The sequence below is a fragment of the Marmota marmota genome, unplaced genomic scaffold, assembly GCF_001458135.2.
Source record: "Marmota marmota marmota unplaced genomic scaffold, marMar, whole genome shotgun sequence".
Taxonomy (NCBI): Eukaryota; Metazoa; Chordata; class Mammalia; order Rodentia; family Sciuridae; genus Marmota; species Marmota marmota.
The window spans coordinates 11,812,941-11,840,739 of record NW_025999941.1 but is presented as its reverse complement, the minus strand read 5'-3'; the positions used below and the strand labels follow the sequence as shown (position 1 = coordinate 11,840,739).

General features: G+C 41.6%; 1 protein-coding gene and 1 long non-coding RNA gene across 7 annotated transcripts in view; one reads left to right on the top strand and one right to left on the bottom strand.

Moving 5' to 3' along the window:
- The window catches only part of Cfap20dc (CFAP20 domain containing), a 220,012-nt gene that overhangs the window by 183,481 nt on the left and 8,732 nt on the right, over positions 1–27,799 (top strand). For both annotated transcript variants that reach the window (XM_048801194.1, XM_015494492.2), the window contains one exon: positions 22,696–22,790. In XM_048801194.1, the coding sequence (XP_048657151.1) occupies positions 22,696–22,790 (95 nt within the window). The remainder of the gene's footprint in view (positions 1–22,695; positions 22,791–27,799) is intronic.
- LOC125616263 overlaps positions 10,297–27,799 on the bottom strand; it is an 84,031-nt gene continuing 66,528 nt past the window's right edge. For all 5 annotated transcript variants that reach the window (XR_007346887.1, XR_007346886.1, XR_007346885.1 and 2 more), the window contains 3 exons: positions 16,411–16,546; positions 11,806–11,957; positions 10,297–10,849 (listed from right to left, as the gene is read on the bottom strand). This is a non-coding gene — a long non-coding RNA (uncharacterized LOC125616263). The remainder of the gene's footprint in view (positions 10,850–11,805; positions 11,958–16,410; positions 16,547–27,799) is intronic.

Here is a 27,799-nt window from a genome sequence, read left to right as displayed (position 1 = left end):
CATTGATTTTAAAAGCCTTTTCCCACCCTTGCTATCCATTAATACAAAACAATTAAGGCAATTTAATTCTCAGGACAAAAAAATGTTGGTGGATGTTGGGTTATTAGTAGGAAAAAATATATATCTATATCTATATCCTCACATGTATATGTATATGTAAGATTGGTTGGTAAATATTTCTCATATTTTGCCATAAACAACTTCTTCACTTTTGACTTTTAAGGCTAATAATAGTGACATTTAAATTATTATGAAAGTAAGAAAGAGCAAATTTTACACATTTATATTTTTCAGTCCTTAATTCATTTTATTTATAGAACTAATCAAGCAAAAAAGGAAAAGCACAGTATTTTCTATGGAATAGCAATAGTTTTTAAGCAGTAGAAACAATTGTACTGACAAAACAGCAGTAAGAAACCTGAAGTCCAGCTTGGCCTCAACTCACGCAACATCATGATAAATTGGAAATCTCAGCTTAAAATCATAGTATTGCTTTCAGTTAAGCAGCAGTGTTTATGCTAGTGAAGCTTCATCTTTTGTGGGAGCAACTTATCCTTAAACTACTAAATCAAAGATCTTTGCCCTTACACCAAGTAAGGGTTGAGGGTGGACCCTAAGAATCTACTCGGCCAGGTGCAGTGACGCACACCTATAATCCCAGCAGCTCAGGAGGATGAGGCAGGAGGATTACAAGTTCAAATCCAGCCTCAGCAACTCAGTGAGGTGCTAAGCAACGCAGTGAAACGCTATCTTTAAATAAGATACAAAATAGGGCTGGGGATGAGCTCAGGGGTCAAGTGCCCCTTAGTTCAATCCCTGGTACCCTCCCCCCAAAAAAGAACCTACTCAATGAACTATAAGAATTGAAGAAACATCGTGGTCAGTGCTTTGACTTGGTGAAGATGTACCTTTTTTTTTTTTTGGTCCTAAGGATTGAGCCCAGGGGCACTTAACCACTGAGCCACATCCCCAGCCATTTCTACTTTTTATTTAGAGAGAGTCTCACCAAGTTGCTTAGAGCCTCACTAAGTTGCTGAGGCTGGCTTTGACTCTTCCCACCTCTTTAACAACACTCTTACTAGAATCAAAAATCACCTACACTCTGGAAATATTATTCATTCCCATTAATAGTCCAGAAAAGTTTGGGTCCCTCCTGCTGGAATGATGGAGGAATTGGAAAACATACAGGGACAACTCCCCATGTGACATTCTCGAAATCTGCCTGTGAATTTCTAAATTTCAGAGCTAGCAAAAAAGAAAGTTGCAGCAAGGCATACAGTAAATGAAGATCTTATGTATTAGGGAAGGAATGAATCTGTCACTTTGATGGATTGTGAGGCGAAGAGCAGATTAGCAGATTACTCATAGTCAGGAGGCAGCTCTGTGTGAAAAATGTGCAGGAAATGATAAGTGCGGGTTTGTGCTGATTTAATGATATTTTTAAACTACAATAACACTCTGGTAGTATAATATAATAAAGCACTTGGCTTGCATTTTTAAATCATCAACATATTTCTAGTTTGACCTCAAAAAAAACATTGGGGGCCCTTCTCTATTAAAATATGTAGCTTTCGAATTAGAAAAAAAGTACCATCCAAAAGAGCACATCCATGCCTTCACAGGAGGTTTCGCTGGCTTTTGAAATCATCTCTCTCCTAAACTAGCATTTGTAATACAAAGTTTAATTCTGTTTTAAGCACACCAATGCCACGTGTACTTTTTCTTTGGGCACTTCAATCACAACAGCAAATTGTCTTCTAACAGCCATTTCCAATGAAATGCTTCAAAGATGCCGGGGATATGTCTTCATTTACTTTCACTGTCACTTTTTGGTTTTAGAGTTGAGATTATGGTGTATTTGTGAATAAACCTACTGTATTTTCCCAAAGATAGTACATAAAAGTAGGTCAAGTCTGAATCGAATACTCTGAGTCATAGCAAGATACAAGATGAATCACTTGTATTATTTCAAATATTTATCAGACAACAAAACTGTTTAAGAAGTTTATGTTTTTATAGAAATGAATTCAAAATATGAGTAGCGCACTTTATCCAGGATAGCGGCACACACCTGTAATCCCAGAGACTCAGGAGGCTGAGGCAGGAGGATCACAAGTTCAAAGCCAGCCTCAGCAACTTAGCAAGACCCTAAGCAACTTAGCAAGATCCTGTATCAAAATAAAAGGAGACTAGGAGGTGGCTGAGTGGTGAAGGGCCCCTAGGTTTAATCTCCAATACCAATAATAATAATAATAATAATAATAATAATAATAGCACTCTTTTATTTAATTTCACATGGATGGACTTGCATTCCTGAGAGTTTTCAGAATAAAATTTACCTGATGCATTCAAATAGTATCTATTCTTACATCTTAAGATTCAAAACCTAATGTAAGGCTTGGGTTGTTTCACATTATCTTCTCTGGTTTGTCAACAATGGCAGTGTATAACTAGGTACAAGGAAACATGTAAAGGAGTAAAATATACAGTCAAATTCTTGTACTTAACCCAACTACAATTACACTAATATGGCACGTACAGGATTTGAGTGCTTAACATGATTATGGTTCAAATTGTTTTACGTATATGATGAAGAAGACTCACCAGAATCCAGCATGTTCTGTACACTTCCCCTCTAAAATACTTCAGCTTGGGGTAAATAAACAAGCTAATTGGAAGAGACAGTTAATGTTCTTCTTGGTAGAAATTCTGAGATGCATGCAAAGGTTGCATACACGCCTTGCCTGCAATAGCCATTAACACTACTTACCAAATGTTCCCAGTTCTCCAGGTCCCAAGCACATATTTGAATTGAACCTCTAGGTCCCCTTTTTCTGGGTGGAGCCAGCTATCACAACTATTCTAGACAATAAATTCGAAATGAGGGCTGGGGATGTGGCTCAAGCGGTAGCGAGCTCGCCTGGCATGTGTGCGGCCGGGTTCAATCCTCAGCACCACATACAAAGGTGTTGTGTCTGCCGAAAACTAAAAATAAATATTAAAAAAAAAATTCTCTCTTCTCTCTCTCTCTCAAAAAAAAAAGAAAAATAAAGAAAGAAATGATATGGCTTAGGTTATTATTTGGCTGAAGTATTTAATTGCTAATTCTCTCTTCCTCTGATGCTGTGCCTAGAAATATTCATACTAGTGGTGGTTCTGTCAGCCTGCTCACTAATAAAGTCCTTCCACTATTATGAACATTAAACACGAGGAAAAAAAAAAAAAAACTTTGTTGTTTTTGAACCACTGAGATGGAGGGATTGTTTGTTACCAAGCATAACCTATTCTTGTTCTGACTGACACCGTTACTAGCTGTAACATCAAATATATTTTGTCAGTGTTTCATATACTTTCATATTTGAAGGCTAGAAATTGTTTAGAATGTTGGTTTCAGACTCAGTGCACTGGCATATAGTAGAATAATTGGTATTAGAAGCTGGTTAACACACTAGATAAAAGCAGCCTCTAGAATCAAAATGCCAGGTTTGTATCCTTTTTTAACTCTTCAAGCCACAATTTAGTTATCTAAAAATGTGGGTTGAGGCCAACATAGGCAACTCAGGAAGACCCTATCTCAAAATAAAATATTAAAAAGGCTGGGTTTGTAGCTCCATGGCAAAGCACCCATGGGTTCAATCCCTAGTAATGCAACAAAACAAAATTAAAATATAGGTTGTATTTGGCAACCTACCGCATCAGATTATTACAAGAATTAACTGAGATGATACCAGTAAATAGTTTTGCATAAGTATTTTCATTAAGTGGTAGTGGTGGTAGAGATATCCATAGTCATATTAAAAACAAGTCTTTCCCAGGAAAAACCACACTTTGATGGGACCCAAAAATCTTGAGAGAATTTGAAGAGGTTTGGAGATAAGCTAAGCCAGCATCTCTCCAGACTCTGTGTATCTTTGCCAGGGAGCAGGCTCGGTGCTCACCCAGCATTCCAGTGTCAAACAGTCCAACCACGGAACCTCCCTTATGCTGAGCTGACCTATGACTTCTCTGCACAGATACTAGCTCTCTTTCCAGAGTGATAAGTTGAATCATTATTTTATTCTTTTGCATGATGCCCCTTTAATTTTTTCTTTTTTTTTTTAATACCAAAGATTGAGCCCAAGGTGCTTAACCACTGAACAACCCCCTCCTTTAAATTGTTAATAGCACTTCTGAGTCATTCCATTTTCCCCTCCAGTCTCCTGTTTTCTCTCCGCCCTCAAGTCCACATAGTCCTGGTCCTGGCATAGTCCTGATCACCTTCCTTGGAGCACTCTGAGGTCTATCAAACTGGGATTTTCTAAGTTGAACTAAATAATCCAGGTGCAATCCAAACAGTTAGGACAAGTCAGACTGTGGACCAGGACACTGTGTATATTAGTGTACACTCAAGGTTTTAGTTCCCATCCCTTGCTCATGCCTTACCCTTGGCTTTGGCCACCTTTCTCCTGGCTATTGCTGTAGCCTTATAAGCAGCCTCCCTGCATCCACATGTGCTTTTCACCACAACCCCTACACATTCCCCAGGGGGCAGCCAAAGTGGCCTTTCTAAGCACAGAACTAGCTCTGACACCCCCATGTGAAAATGAGTTAGTCAGCTTTTTTGCTGCTGTGACTTCAAGACCTGACCAGCACAATTGTAGAGGAGGAAGAGTTTATTTGAGGACTCACCATTTCAGAGGTCATAGAGATCAGGCTCCTTGCTTGGGGGCTCCAGGTGAAACTAAACATCACAGCAGAAGAGTGTGGCAGAGGGAAGTGGCTCACATGATCAGGAAACAGAGAGAGACTCCACTCTCCAGTTACAAATAGAGACCCCAAAGCCACGCCCCCAATGCCCCCTCCTCCAGCCACACCCATCTGCCTCCAGCCACCACTCAGTTAATTCCATCAAGGGATCAACTCACTGGTTGGGTTAAGGCTCTCATAACCCAATCGTTTCTCCTCTGAACCTTCTCACATTGTCTCAAACATGAGCTTTTGAGGGACACCTCACATCCAAACCACAGCAAAAATCTTTCAATGGGTTCCCATTACTTATAGGATAAAGACCAAAAACTTTTCATTGGCCCGCAAGGCTGGAGTGGCTTGGCTCGTGTTACTGGTCCAGCCTTATTTTGCACCATTTTCTGTCTGGAGATTTACATATTACCACACTTAGCCTCCTTTCCTTTTCTCAAACCTGCCTACCTTTTCCCACTGTTCCACCATTCTAGAACGCCTCCCCCGGCTCCACCATTTTGTCTCTTCCTGTTCATCCATTAGATTTCCTCCCAAGCATCACTTCCTGTAGGGAACCCTTGAGTTCCTGTGTTCTCTCTGCACACTGGACTCCCTAGCATTTGTACATCATTGTGTGATTACCTGATGGATGTTTGCCCCACTCTCCACACGAGAAGCATTAAGAGGATAGGAACTCTGTTTTTTCCTTACCATTGCATTTTCTGCAAGAACCTGTCACAAAACAGGATCTTGGTAAATACTTGTGAAATCCATACTGGTATCTAAACCATTTTTCTTGACTATCAAGTTTATTCTGTCTCAATTCTGTCATGCAACCTATTCTTTCCGTCACTCAATGTCTTCCAAAAATTTGAAAAGTATACCCGCTGTACCCAGAGGCCCTGTATCACAGCTTAGATAGAGCACAGCTGAAGATGGAACTCTTTGGCCCTCCATTAAAAATCATCACTTTAAGGTGATCTGATTAATCTAAATTATTTTAATATGCAAACAATCCAGTGATAAGCATGTATTCGATGCATAAAAATTCATTCACTAGCATGTTATCCCTGAGATCTGATTCACACTCATGTGCAACTATCTCCCATCTCCGTTGTCCATGACAGACATGGCTGGTGGACCACAATCCTCTTGCCAACTGAGTGTCCATGTGAACTTAAATTCCTTCTCAATAATGCACTCCAGGCTGTGCTCCCAGTCAGAATCAGCATATGATGTATAACTCATTGGTCTTCTTAAGATTTTCATTATCCACTTAACCAGAAAGGTTTTCAACAATCTATTCCTATCCTTACCTGATACTCCCTAACCCTGGAGTTATTCTGCGACCATCTCCGACTCTAAAAGGCAGCTTCCCTCTTCTGCGAATCATCCCTGACTGCAGTGAGATTGGGGACCGTTCCTTGTACACAACCCTGACTCATGCCCCCACTTCAACTGATGAAAATCTTACATCAAATGACAACCATGGTACAAGTTTTAATTAAATAGCAATGATTTCTGCCTTTAGCCATGGCAGACTCGGTTGTTTAACAATGAACTTCCCTCTGAGAACATCCAGAAAAGCCAGAGAAAACATGAACAGCATTGGATTGATGCCATTGGAGAGTTTCCAAGGCCCTGAGGAATTATGGGGCTTTGATCCAAGAGAAGGAAAGCCAGGGGAGGTAGCCGTGCCCATCATGCCACTGAGCTCAAGAAAAATGCCACTTCAGAAAGCAGCAGCTGAGGGGCTCAAGGGCTGAGCAGTCTTTGACACCACTTGACCTTGGAGGACACAGATTGGAGGTCAGAGCCCATAAAAAGAGGGCGCCATGGTGAGTTTCAAAATACTCCACCTCAGGTAAAAGAGTGAACCGGAAATAGACCATCTCTCTAGGGAATCGAAGACCCACTCTGGGTCATCCTAATGGACAACAGGGTGAGGGGACTCAGATCCCACCATGATTGCCAAAAGCATGGGGATCCCATCTGGAGGAAGAAAAGGCCACCTAGAGCAGCTGTCCAGTCAAAATAGAGTAAGTGTAAGCCATTAATGGAATTTTTAATTTTTCTAGTAAACACATTAATTGCAAACAATGGGTAAAATAAACTTTAGAAACATTATTTCACTTAACACCAGCATATCCAAAATATCATCATTTCAATGGGTAATTGTTGGAAGAACTTTTCCTCCATCAACTTAGATTCAAGTGATCGGGGGGTCTGCGAATTAATTGGCTACAGAAAAATCAACAGAAGTAGTTCATGACATGTGCATTTAGGTGCATTCTGGAAAGAGCGGCTCTCCAAACAGCCATGGAAAAGCTCGATATGTCAGCTTCATAAGGGAAGGAGCAGAGGTCTTCAGTGCGACAGGACGGGACCTCCTGATAAGGCCTATTTACACAATTCCTTGGAATGTCCACACACTGATGGTCAGTTGTCCCTGAGCTGGAGACTTCCCAGGACACCTGAGACAAGGACAGGTAGCAGCTCAGAAAAGGTTCTGCTTTAGTCAGATAACGGACGCTCAGATGACGTTGATTTCTGTATCTGCCGTTTGTTCTCAGCTTTCCAATGTAAAGCAGTCTCTACACCATTCTGGTGGTTTGTTGGTCCCTTCATAATTAAGGTTAATATTTCTAACGAGTTATTTTACATTTTTAAAATATTAAGTCCTTGAAGTCCAGTGTGTGTTTTACAGTTGCAAGCCATCTCAGCCCACACTAACCCCAGTTCAGGTGCTCAGAAGCTCCTTGTGGCTGAAGGTGACCATGACTGTCATCCCAGGCAATAGAATAAAACATTGAAGAATAGACTCATGACCTTGGGGTAGGAAAAGATTTCTTAATCAGGTCTTAAATTTCAAAGGAAAATATGGATAAATTAGACCATATTAAAATCAGGAAGAAATGAAAAGACACTACTCAACTCAAGGAAGTAAAGAGGTGTATCACAAAATAGAAGGAGATATTTGCATCACAAGAAAGACTCACATCCAGAATACAGAAGAAACCCAAAAGGATAAACAGCCAGGTAACTTAAGAGTCACTTCATGAAAGTATATATTCAAATGGCCAGTGAGCAGATGACAGTGTGCACAGATTCATTAGACGTCACAGAAATGCAAATCAAAAATATACTGGAATTCCACTACATGCCTTCACAATGGCTAGGATATAAAATACCAATTTTGATGAGGACATAGACTAACTAACAACTGCTAGTACAATTGATGTGACTACTTTGGGAAACTGTTTAGGTGGCATATATACAAGCTAAGCAGACCATATCCTTTTCTCCAACCACTACTCTCCTAGATGCATAACCCATAGATGGCTTCCAAAGTCATGTAAAAACTGTAAGGACCCACCTAAGACCCAGAATTGGAATTACGATTAGTTGATGTTGTTTTTTTGAGTTTTGATTTTTTTTTTTTTTTTGCTTTGTTTGATACCAGCGATTGAACCCAGGGACTCTTAACCACTGAGCCACATCCCCAGCCCTTTTTATTTTACATTTTGAGACAGGGTCTTGTTAAATTGCTGAGATTGGCCTCAAACTTGAAATCCTCCTGCCTAAACCTCCCAAGTCACTGGGATTACAGGTGTGCACCACCATGCCCGGTAGTATTAAGATATTTTAAAGTAGGGCCGGGTGCAGTGGCACAAAATATAATCCCAGCAGCTCAGGAGGCTGAGGCAGGAGGATCACAAGTTTAAAGCCAGACTCAGCAACAGGGAGACCCTAAGCAACTCAGTAAGACCCTGTCTCTAAATAAAATAGGGCTAGGGGTGTGGCTCAGTGGTCAAGTGCCCCTGAGTTCAATGCCTGGTACCAAAAAAAAAAAAAAAAAAGATATTTTAAAGTGAAAGCATTTGACCTACAGGAAACACAAAAAGAAATCTCATCCACATTTCCTTACCTGGCCAAAGAAGAACCTCCTAAAATATCATTGTTATTAATCTCCCCTTTGAGGGGAGATAACACAGCCTCCATAGCCCCATTCTAGAAGCGATCCATTTTCTTTTCGGTAGTAGAAGGGATGAGTGGCTTGTGTTCTATTTACTCAATGGAATACTACATGCACTCCAACACACGGATGATTTTCACAAATATAATATTCCAGAAAGAAGCTAGACGTCTGAGGAATATGTACTATAGGATTCCATTCCAATAAGTTCAATCACAGGCAAACGGATGTGGGGAGAGGAGAGCGTGACCATTAGGAGGAAGGAAAGTATCTGTCCTCTGACCCAGGTGGTGATTTCTGTTCACCTTGGGGACATTCACTGAGTTATATATTTGTGCAGTTTTCTACGTGTTTGTTACACTTCAGTCAAAGAGTTTATTAGTGGTAATCATCAGTGAGATTCTTAGTCTGCCGGTTTGCTCTTTCTGATATTGCAAGATTTCTTTGTCTTTCTACCATTCTTACAATTCTTCCTGTAAGCTTTCCGTAGAATGAGGACCATATTTAAGTTGAATAGCAGCTGGAGTAATTCTGTGAATAATAACAATGATGATGGTAGCTTACTGACTAGGGAGAGTTACTGCCCTCCCTTGGCAAGCCCAATTTTGCTTACCAGACTGGTCCAACCCCTGTAATCTCAGTGGCTTAGTAGGCTGAGGCAGGAGGATAACGAGTTCAAAGCCAGCCTCAGCAAAATCGTGGTGCTGAGCAACTCAGTGAGACCCTGTCTCTAAATAAAATATAAAAAAAGGGCTGGGGATGTGGCTCAGTGGTGGAGTGCCTCGACGTCAATCCTCTGTACCAAAAAAAATAATGGTTTAACCAACAAAAGAGTTCTGATTATTTCCTCCCAGAGTTTTAGAAATAGGATTTTACCGTCTATGTGTTTAAAGTCCGTTTATCACCCACATCAGTGTTCTATCACAATATTTTTCATTAACTGAAAAGTTACAATTAACATACCCTGCAACTGCTGGGAAATAAATCTAGTCAACTAAATATCCTGTCAACTTTCCCCCAGTTCTTTATTTTCTTGTGTAGCCAGCCAACACTGGGAAGAAATTAAATTGTCATTCACCTCACAGAGCCTACTTTTTAGCATATCATTTGTTTTATTTGACTACTGAACATAAAAGTATAACCAAACTTTGAAAAGAAAATGGAAATCAGTACATAAATATGGTATCTTATTATTCTGACACACTTAATGATGAAAATGATACCCTGTAGTTATTCTTTACAAAAGCCCAGAAAGCTAAATTAAAGCATTAAATTAAACTCCACCTACTCTTTCTGCAACATTAAGTTCCATCATTTCACAGAAAGGTCTAGATGATTTTATTTTGTATTCTAATTTTAAGGCAATTATCCTCTAGTTAAAGTTCAAAAAGGCGGCAAAGTTTTCTGCTCTTGATTTGCTAATGACTTAAAAGTTACAAAGTCCTTAACTCCAGTCATCTTCAAAAAAGTGTTACATAAAGCTGCTTGGGAACAAGTCTTTTTCTTTCTGTAATTTCAAATGACAATAACTACTAGCACTATTACACGTGGTAAATTTTACTGGGACCTGTGTGGCCGGGAGTGGGGTTTGTGTGTGTGTGTGTGTGTGTGTGTGTGTGGTTTTTTGTGGGTTTTTTGTGGGGAGTGGGGCAGTGTCTTGGAGCTTCCTGACATCACCGCTCATCTCTGCTCTTTGGATGAAAATTATTTTTCCTACATGAACTATCAAGGGGAAGAATTGAAATGGCCATGCTTATAGGGTTCAACGTTAAGAAATTGAATATGAAAAAGCTTTCACTTTATCCTGGCCTGACTTTGAATATTTAGGGGAAATTCTCAATTTGTAGCTGTAGCTAATGGCACGACAATGTCACACTTCTCTGTTTAACATTCAGCTTTGTTAATCAAGAAAACCAATGATTGGCTCTTTGCATGTTGATTAAATTGATTGCAGCTGTAGGCCTTGATAGCACTTTTTTTCCAAGAGTCTCTAATTAATCAGACAATGCTTGATTAGTCCTTTCTGTTTTGAGGAGATAAACTGACTTCCTTGAGAATTTTCACCCCAAAATGATTCTCCTCCAGTGAAAGGTAGAGGGTGAGTGAGTCACTGCCTGGTTTTCAGTGAGGCTGAGACCTTTTGTCCTCCAGCAGCTAGAAAAAATAAGGAAAAAAGAAAGATCCTTTGAAAAGCAAATTAAAACATAATATTAAGCTTCTTTTCACATACTCACAAGAATACATCTCTGAGATGAAAAAAGTCTGTGCTCCCTCCCTCTGAGCAAGCCTGGCTTTCCCCTCCATTGTAAAGGCAGATTTCAACTTTCCCATGGTAACCATTCTTTGTCAAGTTATATTGTTTCTCCCCCCATCCCACCCCACCCCCTCCCCGGGCAGGGGAACTGGGGATTGAATGCAGGGGTGCTCTACCACTGAGCAACATTCCTAGCTTTTTTTAGTTTTTGTTTTGAGAGCAGATCTTGCTAAATGGCTGAGGCTGGCCTTGAACCTGTGGTCCTCCTGACTCAGCCTCCCAAGTCATTGGGATTACAGGTGTGCACCCCTGCACACAGTTTAAGTTGTGTCATTCACTTGTCAGACTTGGCACCATAGAGTTCAGCTGGGGAACCAGATTCATGAACACGTCCCAGTGGTTCTGGAGGCTGAGGCAGGAGGATCGCAAGTTCAAAGCCAGCCTCAGCAAAAGCAAGGCACTAAGCAATTAAGTGAGACCCTGTCTCTAAATAAATACAAAACAGGGCTGGGGATGGGGCTCAGTGGTCATGTACTCCCAAGTTTAATCCCCAGTACCACCTCCCCACCACAAAAAAAAAGAAGAAAACTGTTTTTCAGTCTTATCTATAGCATTAGATAAAGCAGTTTTCATTTATGTAAATAAAATCTTGACAATTTCCAGGAACATTACCAAAATTCTCAAAGATCCAGAATGTTCTGCTGTCATTGTTGGAGTTATATTTCCAGTGGGAGGGGGGGCTGCTAGGAACAGCTTATATGAGCAAATTGGCATGAAGAAAAGAACCTGTTTTCTTCTTTCCTCCTCACTGTAAGAGGAATCAATCTAGCATCTATGTCCAGTAACCATTTATTACCCAAAATACTTGTTGCAGGTATTTTGAAGATGTGTTTCAGAAGTCTTATTGCGGATCTCATTATTGGAATCTCCCGAAGAGAAAGACTCCACTCTTTAAAGAAAAAGAGAGTTTCTAAGGCTGGGAGTGTAGCTCAGTGGTAGGGCACTTTCCTAGTCAAAAAAAAAAAAAAGAATTGTCAGGGCAGAAAAAAAAATTTAGTGCAAAAACAAAATTCACCCAGGTTTCTTAGACACTCATCAGAATCTTTCTTTAGCAAATATATTTTATATACATATTTTTCTATATAAAAAGGATATGATTATATTGTTCTTCAATTCACTTTAAATTTTTACCAAATAGATCTTGGATCTTTCTGAATTTATACCTATCAACTGACTTACATTTTCCATCAGCTACTGGAAGTTATTCCATTGTTTGGACATACCATGGTTTATTTATCCAGTTCTCTGAGATCGACATTTAGGTGATCTCCAGTTTTTTCGGTTACTGTAAACAGTGTTGTGATAAATATCCTTGTTCACATATTTGCCTAAGGTTGGGCTAGGAAGTGTGCACAATGAACTTCTAGCAGTAGAATTGCTGCTCAAAGGTCATTTTGATGGATATTATTGAATTGTTCACTGGTTTATACTTCTGCCCACAGTGTATGTAGCAGATCCTCTCCCTACCTTTCCCTCACCAAGTTTTATCAGTCTTTAGAACGTCTGCTAAGCTGCTAAGTCTCAGTGGTGTATAGTTACTTTAATTTACGTTTCTGTAGTTACATACAAGGTCAAGCTTTTTTGTGGTGGGAGGGAGAAATTTCTATTTCTTCTGACACTGCCAATTCATATCTGAGCCTAATTTTGGGGTACCAGGCCTTATATTTATTTATCCTTACACATCCAACTCAGTATGGTGCACAGAGATACTGAGTAATCATTTAAATTCAACGTAATACATGGGACACACACAAATAATTTAAAATGTTTATTATTAGAGTATAAAATCCTTGAGGCATCACTAGAATGCTTCCCTTTCAAAGAATAATATAAATGAGATGTCTTCTCAGGAGATTTCTGTACATTATGTAGGGAAGGAAAGACTCCTCTACTCTCTTAGGTTCTGGGACTGGAGCCTGTGAATCAAATTGACTAAAAACAGATTAGCAGGAGAAAAGAACTGAAGGTCCAAAAAAGGGCTAGATCCTCAAGCTTATATACCTTCTTAACAAAGACAGATAAACAGTGGAGTTACGATAAGGCAGAGGGAAATGGGGCTTAGGTTGGAGGCAGCAAATTGTGGGATAGTGATTAGCAAATGTTAGTAAGGTTTGTTTACACAGATTCGTTTAAGTGTCAAATCCCCATCTTAGGTGATAAGAATATTCTCTTCTCAATACAAAGAAAGCATCTTTGTCAGGAGAAATACATGCCCTGCTTCTAGGAAGGAAGTGGGAGGTTAGACAGCCCTTCCTGAGTCTACTGTACCTCATTTGCCTTCAGCTCAAAGTGATCAGTATGCTAAAGTGATGTATTTGGAGGTGGCATATTCTGTTCCCCTTGAATTACAACCTTATTTTGACACAATGGGAAACAGATATTGTCAAGGGGAAGGTTCTGTGTTTCTTGTATATATTTCCATACACCTATGTACTAAATTTCCAGAATAACACCACCATGCCTTGCCTATAACACAGCAACAAGCTCCTAACTAATCTTCAGGGCCCCTCTATTCCCCACCAATCCATTCTGCACCCACTTGCCACTGTGATCTTTGTAAAATGCAAGTCCACTATTGGTCTAGCTGAAAATCTTTCGATAGATCCCCAGGGCCTTCAGCACTCCTTAGTTTTCCATCCAAGCATCCTGCTTTCTTCAGCAACTGACTACAGTCTCATCATTTTGTGCTACGAGGAGTACCCCAAGCTCCCTCACAACTTCTACTATGGTGCATGCTGTTCTTTATAGAATACTCTTCCATCTGTTCTCTTATTGCCTCATTCTCATCCTTCAGTAATAACCCTTTTGTGACTTGCCTTCCCAAACTGTTCTCCCCATTGTACAAGGTTCCCTGGGCTCACCTCTAACCCATGCTTCACTCTCTATCCTTTCTAGTAAACTGGGACCGTGTCTTGCTCCTTTGTACCCAGCATAAAATTTGCAACACTACGGGAGTTCAATAAACATTTATTCAGCGTGAAATCATAAAATAGTGAAGCTGATAACAGAATAGAGAGAGAAGAAGTACACAGACTTCTTTGTTGTCAACTAGCTAGGCTGTGACTAGTTATATGTCACATTTGAACTTGACACCTGATGCCTGGATTTGTACCTCCAGGATTGAACACTCTGTCATAGCTACTGAGGCAACATCTAGAAAATGGTCCTAAAGTGCCACGACATTAATATTTTCTTAACCTGAGGGAAAATACTGCCAAGCCAGGAAGACATTCAGTTCTAGAGAGAATGTACAAACTATATTTAAATGAGTATAAAGAAGTTAATGCTTTTGAGATTTCTTGGAGCACTGAGCACTTGGCAGGAGAGGGATCATCTCCATTTTATGGATTTCCTGACAAAAGATACAAGGAAATGAAGAAAGAAAAATTATTTCCCATCTGTATGCGTGCTTGCTACATGTCTCCAAATAAGCCTGGATTGAGGTGAGAGGAAAATACAGTATTTGTTTATGCTTTGCTTTTTCTTTTGCTTTTGAAAGAGATGAGATCCTACTCCAGATGTTTCTGTAATGTAATCATCCCCTGGGGAGCACTTTGGGGAGTGGGAGGAGGAGAAATGTCTGGCAAACACAATGCTCACCTCATCCTCAGCTAGTTTGCCTTTTCAAGGTTCTGTGATTCCTCCCATCCCTCTCTTCTCACCTGAACCCTACAAGGTCTTCCTCAGAGAACTCCTGGGTTTTCAGTGGTTTTGCTCCCATTTGAATGCCTTAGCCTTAGCCTTAGCCTTCCTATGAACAGCCATCTATTTGTTCATTCATTCATTCATTCATTCATTGAGAATCTAGTGTTTGTGAAGAAGATTGACAGGACGGCCTTCCCTACGGAGCCTAGAGTCGCTGTGGATCGGGGTAGACGTGACTCAGTCCCTCAGTCGGGAGGAGGATTACACAGTGAGATGTCCTTTTGGAAGTCACCAGGGAATCTGTCCAGACATCTTCTCCCCGCCCCTTTGGATCCACCCTCCTCCTTCTCCATCCTTCTCCCAGAGAGGCTGATGGACATGAATATGTCATCCCTTGCCCTTGGACTCCTGATGGGGCTCAGTCATTGGAAACGAGAGGGCAGAGATGCCCAGGACACCCTTCCCCAGCTCCCCCACCCCCTGTGGGACCAGCTCAGGCTCACTGAAAATGCAGGACTGCGGCCACAGCTCCCTCCCAGGAGGCCCCCTCTCCATGCCTTTTGCTGTCTGGGTTTGGGTCCCTTCCTTATTCCTTAAGGTAAGGCTTAGGAGTGACATCAGTCCTGGAGTTATGCGCTGTCCCTTTTGGTTCCCCTATACCTGCCCTCATGTCTGTAAGGAGTCCTGTCTTAAATTTGCCTCAAATCATCCTGATTTGAATATGCCAGGCTTTTCCTGATGTCAAGTGACAGAGAACTTGTGGTAGATTCAGGACACGAGGAAGACGCCTTTGAAGTGGAATTTGAGCTGAAAGCTGAAGACCAAAGGACAGAGGAAACTAGACCCCTGTGAGAAGGGGGCCAAGGTTGTGTCTCTCTCTGAAGCTTGAGGGCTGAATGTTAGTGACAGAGAAAGGGGCAGAAACCCAGTGGGCAGAGGTGGAGGAACCGGCTGTGCAAGGCTTTAAGTCAGTGCAGTGATCTAGGATTTGACCCTAAAATTGTAAGTGAATTTTGAAAAGCTCACTCTGGATTGGATTAAGGGAGTCCAGAATGGGGAGAAACCAAGGAAGAGATCCTGGAAGAATAGACAAAGATGGTGGGTTTGGAGATAATGCCGGCATATTCAAGAGCTCTGGCTAAGGCTTAGTAATGTATACCTAAGTATTTCTAGCACATCTTCACATAGACAAACTCCCAAGACCTCAGAGTCCTTGTGCTACACTGAACCCCTGCGTCATCCACATTGTCCCAGTTTCCCTGATCATTCAGTGGGGTCTATACTGTTTTATGACCCAGAGTCCAGATTTCAAGGTACCCCATTCTGTCTTCAAACTGGCTTCCTTCATGTGACAGGAAGTGTGATCAGGAGCGACTCCTGAGTTTCATTTCTTTTGGCCTTCATCTTCATTGTAGGACTGTCTTCTTTTCAGATCTAGTTTGAGAAAGTCCTGGGAAGGGTAATGATTGGCCAAGGTTAGGTGGGGTGTCCGCCTCTGGACTAATGAACTGATGGGCAGGAATTTTCCTAAGAATCTTGAGAATTTTCTACTTCGTAGTTCCTTCTTAAGGTCAGGGGTCATTGCACCCAGCCCGTGGGCAGATCCCGCCCAGTGCCTGTTTTGGTGAATGAAGTTTCATAGGAACCCAGCCATGTCCATTCATAAATTTGTTTATGGCTTCTTTCTCACTACTACAGTGAAGTTGAATAATTGCAACAGAACTTGTTGCTCATGAGGCCTAATACACACACTTACAGATGTCTGATGCTTTGTAGAAAAACTTGACAGGTCATGGATCACACTACTTGACACATATGATGTTCCAGGGTGCACAAGTTCTTCCTCTGGGATTCAGAAGTCCATGGGTTGGCTTCAGACACTCCCTGACCTCCTGAAATTGGAAGTAAAAGAGCATTTTCTTAGGGAAAAGTTTTCACCAGTTTTTTAAAAGATTCTATTTGGGGCACCGTGGCACACACCTGTAATCCCAGCTGCTGGGGAGGCTGAAACAGGAGTTCAAAGCCAGTCTCAGCAACCTAGTGAGGCCCTTAGCAACTCAGCAAAACCTTGTTTCTAAATAAAATATAAAAAGGGCTGAGGATGTGGCTCAGTGGTTAAGCGTCCCTGAGTTCAACCCCTGGCACACACACACACACACACACACACACACACACAAAGATTCTGTGACTTTTCCCCACAAGTGAGTTTTTTGTTGTTGTTTTTCTCTATTTGTTTGTTTGTTTGTTTTGAGATAGGGTCTCACTAAGTTGCCAAGGCTGGTCTTGAACTTGCAGTTCTGCCTTAGGCTGCAGAGTAGCTGGGATTACAAACACGCGCCACCTTGCCTGGATGAAACGAGTATCATTGAGTGTTGGATAAACATTACTGCAAATTGCTAAATTTCTAACAAAAGATCCTCTGTGAAAAGTACTTCACTGGGCCAGTTCGTCTGACCAACAGCTTTATGAGAACAGGTGGCGCAAGACTGTAAATGAGAGCGATATAACAGTTATTGTCATGTTTTACATGTCTGAAATAAGCACTTCCCCAAATAAACATTTAAATGTACACAAGATCATAGGTAGCTGCCTCGCAAGGGAAGTCCATCAGGGCAGACGGTGGCCAGCGAATACAGCCCATGGCCTATTGTTATTGTTATTTTCTGTTGGCTCAAGTGCTTCTTCCATCAGACCATGACTCTTTGAGGACAGGAACCAAAAATAATTGCTCTCACAATTCCCAGGGCCTGGCACACAGGAGTTCAGCAAATGGTAACCATATATATAAGAAGGGATGGTTGAGCTACTTGTTGTGGTGGAGTGTTTTGTATCCGTGCCTACGTGTGTGTTTATAGGGAACACGTTAATAAAAGAAATGCATGTAAAAATGGTCTTGTAAACAAAATCTTATTTAGACGAAGGCACTAGAGCCAGAATCTCTTTTAGCTGAGGATGCTCTCTTCCCTCTTAAAAATATCCCATCCAGCTCACTCAGGTCATGTTCACTGTCTGCATGCAAATTGAATGGAAATCATGTGGTATTCCTTTTGGGCTAAGATGTTAATATTAGATCAAGACTGGCTGTTGTGAAAATTCACAAGATGGTTTTAATTCTTCATCTGCACTGGGTTTCTGTATGTGGTATTTAAAACAAATCCATTGACTTGATTCTCAAAGGACACCCCTCTTCTGGTGACAGTCCTCAGGCTGCACAGGTATGCCTAGGAGCTGTCTCTCCAGTCTGAAGACAGGTCTGCCTGGGTTCTCAAGAGCTAGGAGGAAGTGGAAGCTCTGGCGCATGTTCAGAGGGCAGGCCTGACTGAAAAGAATGTTTATCCATCAAAGGAGCAAAGGCCGGTTAGTGACAGGATGGAGTCAGTCCAAGGCATGAAGGGATTATGGTCACAGTTGAGGAATTCAGAGTATCAGCTCCAAAGGGCGAGGCCCCTCCAAAAATGGCAGAACGCAGAGCAAGAACATGTTCTGGAAGGAACACAGGTAGCTGGGGAACAAAAGCTAAGGAAGTGGTTCTGAACTAAAACTAGGGCAGGCACATACATTGTGATTAAACCTAAGCCGGAACTCCCCAGTCATTGGAAAGGAATGGAGGTTCAGTGGAGCTGATCGAGGGTCAGGACCATGGGTTAGCATTAAACAATACATGAGGAAGTACAAAGTCATAAGATGCAGGTGCTAGACCATGAAGTGCTTATTAACAAGCCACCACAAATGGATGCTTTTGAAAAAAATGCAATTGCTAAGCATATGGAAAGTAATATCAAAAATTGCCACCAGGGTGGGAAAATGGTATAAGCTGGAATTGACCTTAAAGATAAAACTTCCAAGCATACAAATATAGATATGCTCAAGGTTATTCCATGCAGTGTTAATGACAGTAATTGAAAAGTCTTGAAAACATGCCCAAACATAAGAGAGTGGTGAAATATATGATGGTACATCCATTTGCTGGAATATTAGGCAGCTGTAAAAAAGAATAAAGATGCTTTCTGTGCAATGGTATGAAGTTATTTCCAGCACATATTGTAAGCTGAAACAACAAAAGTCTAAAGAGAATCACTGTAGTATGCTATCTGTTGTAAAAGAAAAGTGGGAACTTTTAAAATAGGCATCATATCTGCTTCTTTATTGCAAAATAAAACAGAAGGGCACTACCAGGAGTAATGAAGAGCAGACCTACAGAGGGACAGGTGGGATAGGTAGAAGTGATGAGGGGGTGGGAATCAGCAAGGAGTTCTGGGAGGATCGAACTCTCATCTGAACACACCTTCCTGGGTCATTTTGCCTCCTGAATTGTTCATGTTTTACATGCTCAATAGCAATTTTTAAATAATAGAAATCAGTAAGAATGGAGGAAAAAAACCTAAAGTGTAATACAAACAGAAGCAGATAGCTGTGTTTCAAATGGATATAAGCATACTGAGGAAAGGGGGGAAAGAGAAGCTACCCCAGTAAATTTTGAAAATAGTATTTTGACTAAAGAAAAAAAACTGTAAACAAATAGAGAAGTCGAAAGGGAAGGTTTGAAGTGGGATTCGGTTTGTTTGCTTTATTTTTTATTATTGTTTTGCTGCTTAGCAATTCTGAAACGACTCCTGAGTGTGTTCTATAATGCAGAAAATAAGTAAATGCATTGATGGGAGCCAAGCTCCTCGCTATCAGAAAGGAGTTAAAAATATGGAGAACAGAAGGATGAATGTGAATGAAGAATATGGGGAAAGGAGAGAGAATGAGTGTGTGTGTTGGATCAGTACTGGAGGGCTCAAGATGAGCACGTGGTCATAGAGAGGGGGCCACTGAGCTTGTTCTGCAGAAGATTAGATAAAAAGTACTTAACCCTCTTGCAGTAGCACCAAAGCAGCCACTAGACACTACAGAAGCAAACAGTCCCAGCAGTGTTCCTATAAAACATGGTCTGGACACACTAAAATACAAATTTTACAGAATGTGTCCTAAAAATTGCATTTTTTTAATCATTTAAAAATGGAAAAACCATTCTTAGTTTCCAGACTATACAAAAACAGGCAGCAGACCAGTCTTGGCCGATGGACTGCAGTTTCTGACCCGTTGACTGATAGCAAACATGATAAATTGTGTAAGGTGGGGAATCTGGATACAGAGGCTATACAAGAGTTCTTTATAGTCCTCTTGCGACTTTGCTATAAATCTGACATTATTTTTTAAATCACAAAAAGAACCCTATACCACCCACAACAACTGCTGAGAAGGAAATCATTTGCTTAAGGAGCAAACACCTTCCTTTATATAATATGAGCACCTCTCCCCCACTCTGTGGACCACGAGGAGGAGCTCCCTCTATTGCTGTGGAGGGTTCCTGTCTGTAGCTGGGGCTGTCACCAGATGACAGCATTATTTTCCCCTGTTCATCCCTGTTCTCTGTCACTCTTGGTGAGTGATGAGGTCACTGGGCTGGTAATTTATATATGACCTTGTGATTTTCTATAATCAAGAATTTTTTGGTCTGCTATAATTAAAATGAACTAAATAAAAGGTGCTTATCAGAAACTGACCCATGAGCTTGAAGTCTGTGACAAATCCATTCTGACTTCCTTAATGCATCATTAGAAATCAGTTACATAGCATGGTCACCTCACTCATCCCACCAGCCATAATCTAGCGACAGCTATGAACAGTGACTAGAAATCTCGTAAAATACTATGAGTAGGAGCTGAGTGAATTTTATATTAGAAATACCTTTTATTCTAGAAGTGTGAGTGTCCACTTTGTATCCCCGTGACCATTATTCCCCCAAGAACAACTTACAGGAGAAGAGGGTTATTTTGACCCACAGTTTCAAGCTCTTTGTCTCAGGTGAGCAAGAGCATCATGGCAGAAGGACCTGGCAGAGGAAAGCTCTCAACCAGGAAGCTGAGAGAGAGCTTGGGTGCCAGAAGCCAGGGATAATATAATCCCCCAGGATAACACTAATCCCCCAGTGTGTGCGTTGGGACACCCCCAGGGACTTACCGCCTCCAGCCATGCCCTACTTCCTACAGTTACCACTGTGGAGCAATCTCCTGATTAGGTCACGACTCTCGTAACCCAATCATTTCACCTCTGAACATCCGTGCACTGTCTCACACATGAGCTTTCCAGGGACACCTCACACCCAAACCATAAGAACTTGTAAGGAAACCTCGTGTTGTATAAGCTGGTGATCATTCCACTTATCCTTTACTGGTTTAATTTCAACAAAACCAAATTCCCACCTTGGCTTACCATTGCAGGTAACCACACCCTGCTCTTCATTGAGAACAGAGATGGTGGTGGCCTCGCTGAAATTCTGATGCAAATTGATGGCAAATGTTTTCCATCCGTTTGTTTCCATTTAATTCTAAAGCAAACTCTGAAGTACGATTATTGTCTCCTTTACACAGATGAGGCTTAGCAATATCAAGTGACTCCACCCAGTTTTCACTTGATTGGAACTGGCCTTGGGAGTCAGTGCTCTTAGCTGTTGGTTAGGACAATAAGAAATACAGAAATTCAGAAAGGAGTCCCTGAGTCATGCAGACGTGCTTCTGTTGAGAAGGAAAGGGTAAACAGTGCACAGAGCTGGTCCCAAGGCCAGAGCTAGAATTCACAGTGGAAAGGCCTTCACATCCGCTGACTCGCTGACCTGCTCACTCACCTACAGAGCTCAGGAGCAAGTGGGGAAGTGAGGAGGCTTAAAGTCCAAGCACACACGACTCACGCCTTCTGGATGTCACCACCTTCAGTTGTACCCACCCAGGTGTCTACTAGAGGGAACAGGAGACTGGGAAGGAAGGAGGAAGGCTAGAGCCTGGGAAATGAAGTCAGAAGTTTGAGCAAAGGGACAGGGGATGCTGGAGGGCCTGCAGGAGTGGTTTTGTCCCATTCATAAGGAGAGACTGAAAAGCAGCCACTCAGGCTGACTGCCCTGTCCCCTTCTGTTGCCACCTGCTGCTCTAAAGCCCTGAGTGGATGCATACTAATCCCTAGGTCCTGGTGGCTCCATGACCACTCCAAGATAAGCTTCTGTTTTGAATGACATGGAGACAGTTGTCACTATAATGCATGGCATGTGATTCTATCAGGCTTTCTTACGCTGCTGCATTTCTTCCTTTTTTTTTTTTTTTTTTTTTTGGTACCAGGGATTGAACCCAGGGGTGCCTAACCCTTGATCCACATCCCCTGCACTTTTTATATTTTATTTAGAGACAGAGTCTCACTGAGTTGCTTAGGACCTTGCTAAGTTGCTGAGGCTGGCTCTGAACTCGTGATCCTCCTGCCTCAGCCTCCTGAGACACTGGTATTACAATGCACCACCACACCCAGTACCCTGTTGCATTTCTTCCAAATTTTTAAAATAAATTTTTTTGGGAGGGGTACTGGAGATTAAACCCAGGGGCACTTAACCACTGAGCCACATCTGCAGCCCTTTTTTTAGATATATTTTAAGACACAGTCTCACTAAGCTGCTTAGGGTCTCCCTAAGTCACTGAGGCTGCACTTGGCTTACCATTGCAGGTAAAACCACACCCTGCTCTTCATTGAGAATAGAGATGGTGGTGGCCTCGCTGAAATTCTGATGCAAATGGATGGCAAATGTTTTTCATCCATTTTTTTTTTTTTTGGATCCTCCTGCCTCAACCTCCCAGCCACTGAAATTACAGGCATATGCTACCAGTAATTTTCTAATGTGAGGGGGACAAAAAGTGCTACAGTTTAATAGCAATAATAATAAACTTTTGAGAGGACTAGTCACCACTTAATTCAATTATTTATATAACAGTTGATCAGTAAGGTAATTGACTCCATATTAACCAATATACAAAGTTGAATATTAATATCTAGACATCTTGTCTTTTGGATATAAGAAGGATGGGGGGAAATGTTTCTTTGTGGAAGCCCCAGGGAATTGGAAATCCAGGAGAAAAGTAAAATCCATGTAGAATTTGGTCACCCATGACGCATGGCATGTGATTTTTATCACACGGAATTCTGGACGTGTTTTTCATTCACTTTCCTTTCTTTTTAGGGACTGGTTAAACATGCTGAGCCCACCGATTGTTCCTCCCAGTCAACAGCCGACCGAGCCGCATCCAGACTCCTCTGGAAGCTTCAGTGCTCAAGGTGGGAATATGAAAAACACTATGCATAAAAAAATAAAAATGATGTATTACGAATAGAGAAAGTCTGTCACTTTGAGATGCCACTGTTTTTGTTAAGTGCTGTTTATTATGCTCACACACCGAAAATGAGGTGATGCTGTTCCTAATTTTTTTAGATTATTGGTTCTATATATATATATTTAGTTGTAGATGGATACAATATCTTTTCTTTATTTATTTTATTTGATGCTGAGACTTGAACCCAGTGCCTCCCACATGCTAGGCAAGCACTCTGCCACTGAGCTCCAGCCCCAGCCCAGATTTTTTAATAGCGGAGAGAGAAATTGTCCCTGTCCTTCTAAAGGTTAATCCTAGGGGAAAATCCAGCTTAGGGCTTAAGAGCATGGTTTGGTATCAAACTGACCATCTGAATCTCACTTCTGCCAATTCTCACTGCGTGATCTTTATGAATGTCAGTCACCACATCTGTGAAATAATCCTAATAATGGTACCACATGGTGCTCTCCTGTGACGCTTCAATGAGTAACCATATGTGAAGCACTTAAAATGGTTCCTACCAAATACTTCCTGGCGTTATTATTACAAAGCACACTCAGAACTCTGATATCACTTAGAAACAGTCACGGGCTGCATCCTGAAGTTTTACTGGACCACATGTGCCATAGAGGTCCCTGTGATTATAATAGAGCTGAAAAATTCCTACTGCCTAGTGTCCTGTCATCGCGGGCCACCACACCATCACAACACAACACGTCGCTTATGTGTTTGTGGTAATGTGACTGTGCTGCCAGTCATATAAAAGCATAGCACACATAAGTATGCACAATAAATAATACTTGATGATAATAAATGACCATGGTATTGGTTTAAGTATTTACATTTTTTACTTGCTTTGGTATTTTAGAATATACTCCTTCTACTTAAAAAGTGGTACTTAAAAAGAATAGTCTGCTGTAAAATAATAGGCCACCGTGCACTATCCGCAGACTCAGACATCCCCGTGTACTGTGTCTCTTGATTGCACCAAGAGGCCACAGGGAGTGATTGACCTAGACCAGCTAGGTCCGCATTAGGCACACACTGTGACATTCTCACAAGGACAAAACCACCCAACCCTGCAATTTCTCAAAACAGGTCCCCATCATTAACACATACTTGTCCATGTTTTCATTAATACAAAGATACAGCCTTTTTACTAAAGCAAAACCTGTCCCCTAGCTAGGCTAGACATCAGTCATATAAAAGCTGGAAGGAAGCAGGAATGAAAATTTGTGCACTGTTCCCTCTGTTGGCAAGAACCACGGAGAGGACAGGCTACTTTCTGGCTAGAACCAGAGAACTTGATGGTCAGGACTGTGGGGGGGAGGAACCCAAAAGGATCTTTGGTTAAAAAAAAAAAAAAAAACAGAGGGGTTGCAATAGGAGAGGTGGGAGTGATCTCAAGTGACAGATGACCTCAGAGCAGGACTCTGAGACACTTTTCTGGGTTGAATTTTGAAGATGAAAGCACTGTATCTGAAGTTGTCAAAAAATGGAAGTGAAACCAATATAAATTGCTCTGACAAAAGCGCTGGGGTTTTTGGGTTTTTTTCTTTTTTTTTTTTTTTTCAGACTCTTTTTTTTTTTCATAACTGCCCCAGGGAGAAAGTTGGAGCATTCCATTTTTCTTCAGGTGTGGGGAATTCAGAGTGAGAGCTCATACATCTGAGTTGTACGTTCTGGCCGCCCAAGGGATGGAGATGTCTCTGTGATTTACTATCTGAAATAGATTATGCCCCTCAAATTGGGAATCTTTTTAGAGGTGTACATTTATAATTACTTCTGACAGAAAAATAGAATCTTGGCTGTCAGGAGGAGACCTTGCTGGGAGGGAACAAATAATATGTTATGTTAAGTGTCCTAAATAAGCCACAGGAACCGAGAGCGTGGTCCTTGAGCAAAGGCACCCAAGATATATGTTAGTGATAAGTGGCTGGAAGGGTGTCTTAAAGTCACCATCACAGAGCTGGGTTCTGACAGCAGGAGCTCTGTTATGCTGAAGGTAAACAGAAGTTCCATTGAGAGCAAATTAACAAATTCAGAGGATCGTAGAATTGAGCTGGCCAGAGTGACCCAGATCTGGCACCCTTTCTGCCCATCACCCTTGGCTCTCATCAGCTGTCCCCTCTCCTCATGTGCTCCAGTGGTTTGTAGTTAATTAATGCCATCACAAGCCCATGTTCCCTATTTGCTCACCCTCCCCTTTTCTGATATGCTTGCATGGTTTTTAGTTAATTAATACCATCAAAAACCATCTCCCATTTGGTTCATCTTTACGGGGTCATGGCGTGGTTTTGACAGCCTAGCACGGTCAGTACTGAGCAATACACGGAGAGAGAGTCTCCTTCTGTTCCTGTAGAGTGTTTGTCAAAGAAAAATAATGGGCTCAAGTTTCTAGTTCATATCTTTAGAAGAGGAAGTGAGGCATGGCTGTGGGCATTCTGGGATTCTTCTTGGGTTTCTATTGCATAGTGTCATTTATTTGACACTTACTGTATACCAGAGGCTGTGCTCAGTTGTTACTTTTAGCCCTCACAACACCACCATGGGGCATATACCCTGTAAATGTGTGTGTTGTAGTTAGGGAAACTGAGACACACAGTTCTTAAACAATTTTCCCAAGGTCACGCAACTGCTAAGAGGTAGGGTTTGAGCCCAAACAACCTAGCCCCCAAAGCCTAGCCGCTATTTTTTTTTTTTTACGTTTTGGGTTCTCAGCCAGGTAAACAGATTACCTGCTCAAAAGAACAATAGATAAAGCCAAGAAATGGAAAATTTTTTTTCTATTGAGAATTTCTAATCTCTAAGAAAACCAAATCAATATCTCAAGGGCTTAGTAGCTAGGTTCTTTTTTTTTTCCATGTTTTTATTCATTCTTTTTAGATATACATGAAAATAGAGTATATTTTGACATATTTATGCAAACATGGTGTATATCTTATTCTAATTAGGATCCCATTCTTGTGGTTGGACATGATGTGGAGTTTGCCTGGTCGTGTGTTCATATATGAACATGGGAAAGTTCTGTCCCATTCACTCCACTGTCTTTCCTGTTCCCTCCCCCTCCCTTCCTTCATTTCCCTTTGTCTCATCCAGTGAATTTCTATTCTCCCACCCCTCCTTGTGAGTCAGCATCCCCATATCAAAGAGAGCATCTGGCCTTTGGTTTTGGGGATTGGCTTATTTCACTTAGCATGAGTGTGTCCAGTTCCATACATTAACCAGCCAATGCCCTCATTTCATTCTTCTTGATGGCTGAGTAAAGAAGCTAGGTTCTTAAAGCCAGAGAGAGAGAGACACCCCTCAGGTGACAGTTTCAGCCCTGGACCTGCCTGCTCTCCCACCCATACCTGTTAGAAGTGGCAGGTAGCCCCCAGTTGACCAGACTGAGGGTGAGGGCAGCCCAGTGAAGCACAAGATGGACCGACCCTGGAAGTGCCTGGCCACAGTCTTAAGTCAGTGGGACTCCCCCCTTCTGTGGCCTCTACTTCCCCTCCTAACACGTCCTTCAGGGCCTTTTTGTCTTTTGCAAATCTTGATTTACTTATGGTCTTTCTTCCTAAGTAGCCTAAAAATGTTCAAGAGCAGAGACCTTGTCATTTTGCTCCTTCCTGGATCCCAAGTCCCTTTGCCATTTCTGGCATATATTAGATTCTGTAAATTCTCATTAGAAAAAAGACAAGAAGGGAGAGAGGGAGGGCAGGAAGGTGAGAAATGGTCTTCCACTGGTCATTTCCTACAACAACCATAAAAAAAATACATTAAAAAGAGGACAATTCATTGAAATTTGACCTTCAGTTTTCTCCCTAATTTTGGTTTTTTGGTATAATTGGGATATTTCTGAATTTCAAACATGAAAGTGTTGAACTTATACCCATATATTTTAGCAATTAAAAAGTTATAGATCGCCTTAGGCAGTGGCTCTTAAACTTTAGTTTTAAGCGGTGAACACTTATTTCAAATGAGAGCTCATGTGGTTTCCCAAAAGGCAGAAGAGGCTAAAAGCAGAGCTGCTTTGGCTTAAAGGGGAGAATTAGGGTCTCAGGATTCTGCCCTGGAGCTCTGATGAACCAGGGGTGTTGGGCCTCCTCAGTTTGCCTGAAGAGGTAAATAACTTGCCCAAGGTCAAATGTCCCATCAGAGCCCCAGCTAGGATAGGGTCCCAGACTCCTCCTCATCCATTTCTTTCTGCTGAACTCTTTTATTGGCTTGTGAGAGTATGATTTGTGCTGGTTCCCAGGGAAGACAAGTGGACCATTCAGACTTGGGGGATAAAGATAACAGCTCACGTGTATTTCATCTTCCCATGTTCTGGGCACTCAAACAGCCTTCCGAGGGTGTTGTTACCCTATCTTCCATCTTCCACATAGTTCCCTGGGACCAAGATCCTTGAGATGACACGCTGGACCACCACACCTCCATCAGAGATGGGAGGCCAACCTGCATTGTGCAACTACTGCCTGCCTTCTAACAGCAGGGAAAGATGGCCCGACACTCTGGAATTCTAGAAAACACACCCAGTCCATGCAAAAAAAAGTGCATGAGTTTACATCTCGACCCCGAGGTTCCTGTCCCTACTTTATTCAGTGAGAGTTTGTGTCACAGCCAATTTCTGCCCAGCCAGAATGTCTCAAGTGTATAAACGCCACCTTCAAGTGGGCCGAGCGACCAGCAGGAACAGCGATGCTCTGTGATCCCTGCCACCCGACTGGATGGGGAACAGTTGGCGCCTCGCAGTTCCTCCTGGGCTATAATATACTTGCTGAATACCAATTACCAGGAGCACCGGTGCCCTCCACACTTACTAAAAATGTGTTTTCTGGGAGCTCATGTGAAATATAAAAATTGGAAGTTAAGATTTCAGAACTTACTCAAGAAAACTACCAAACTGACCTTTTGAAAATGAACCATACTTGGCTCGAAGAATAGTTGTCAATTTGTTTTTGACATTTGTTCCTTTACAGATATGAC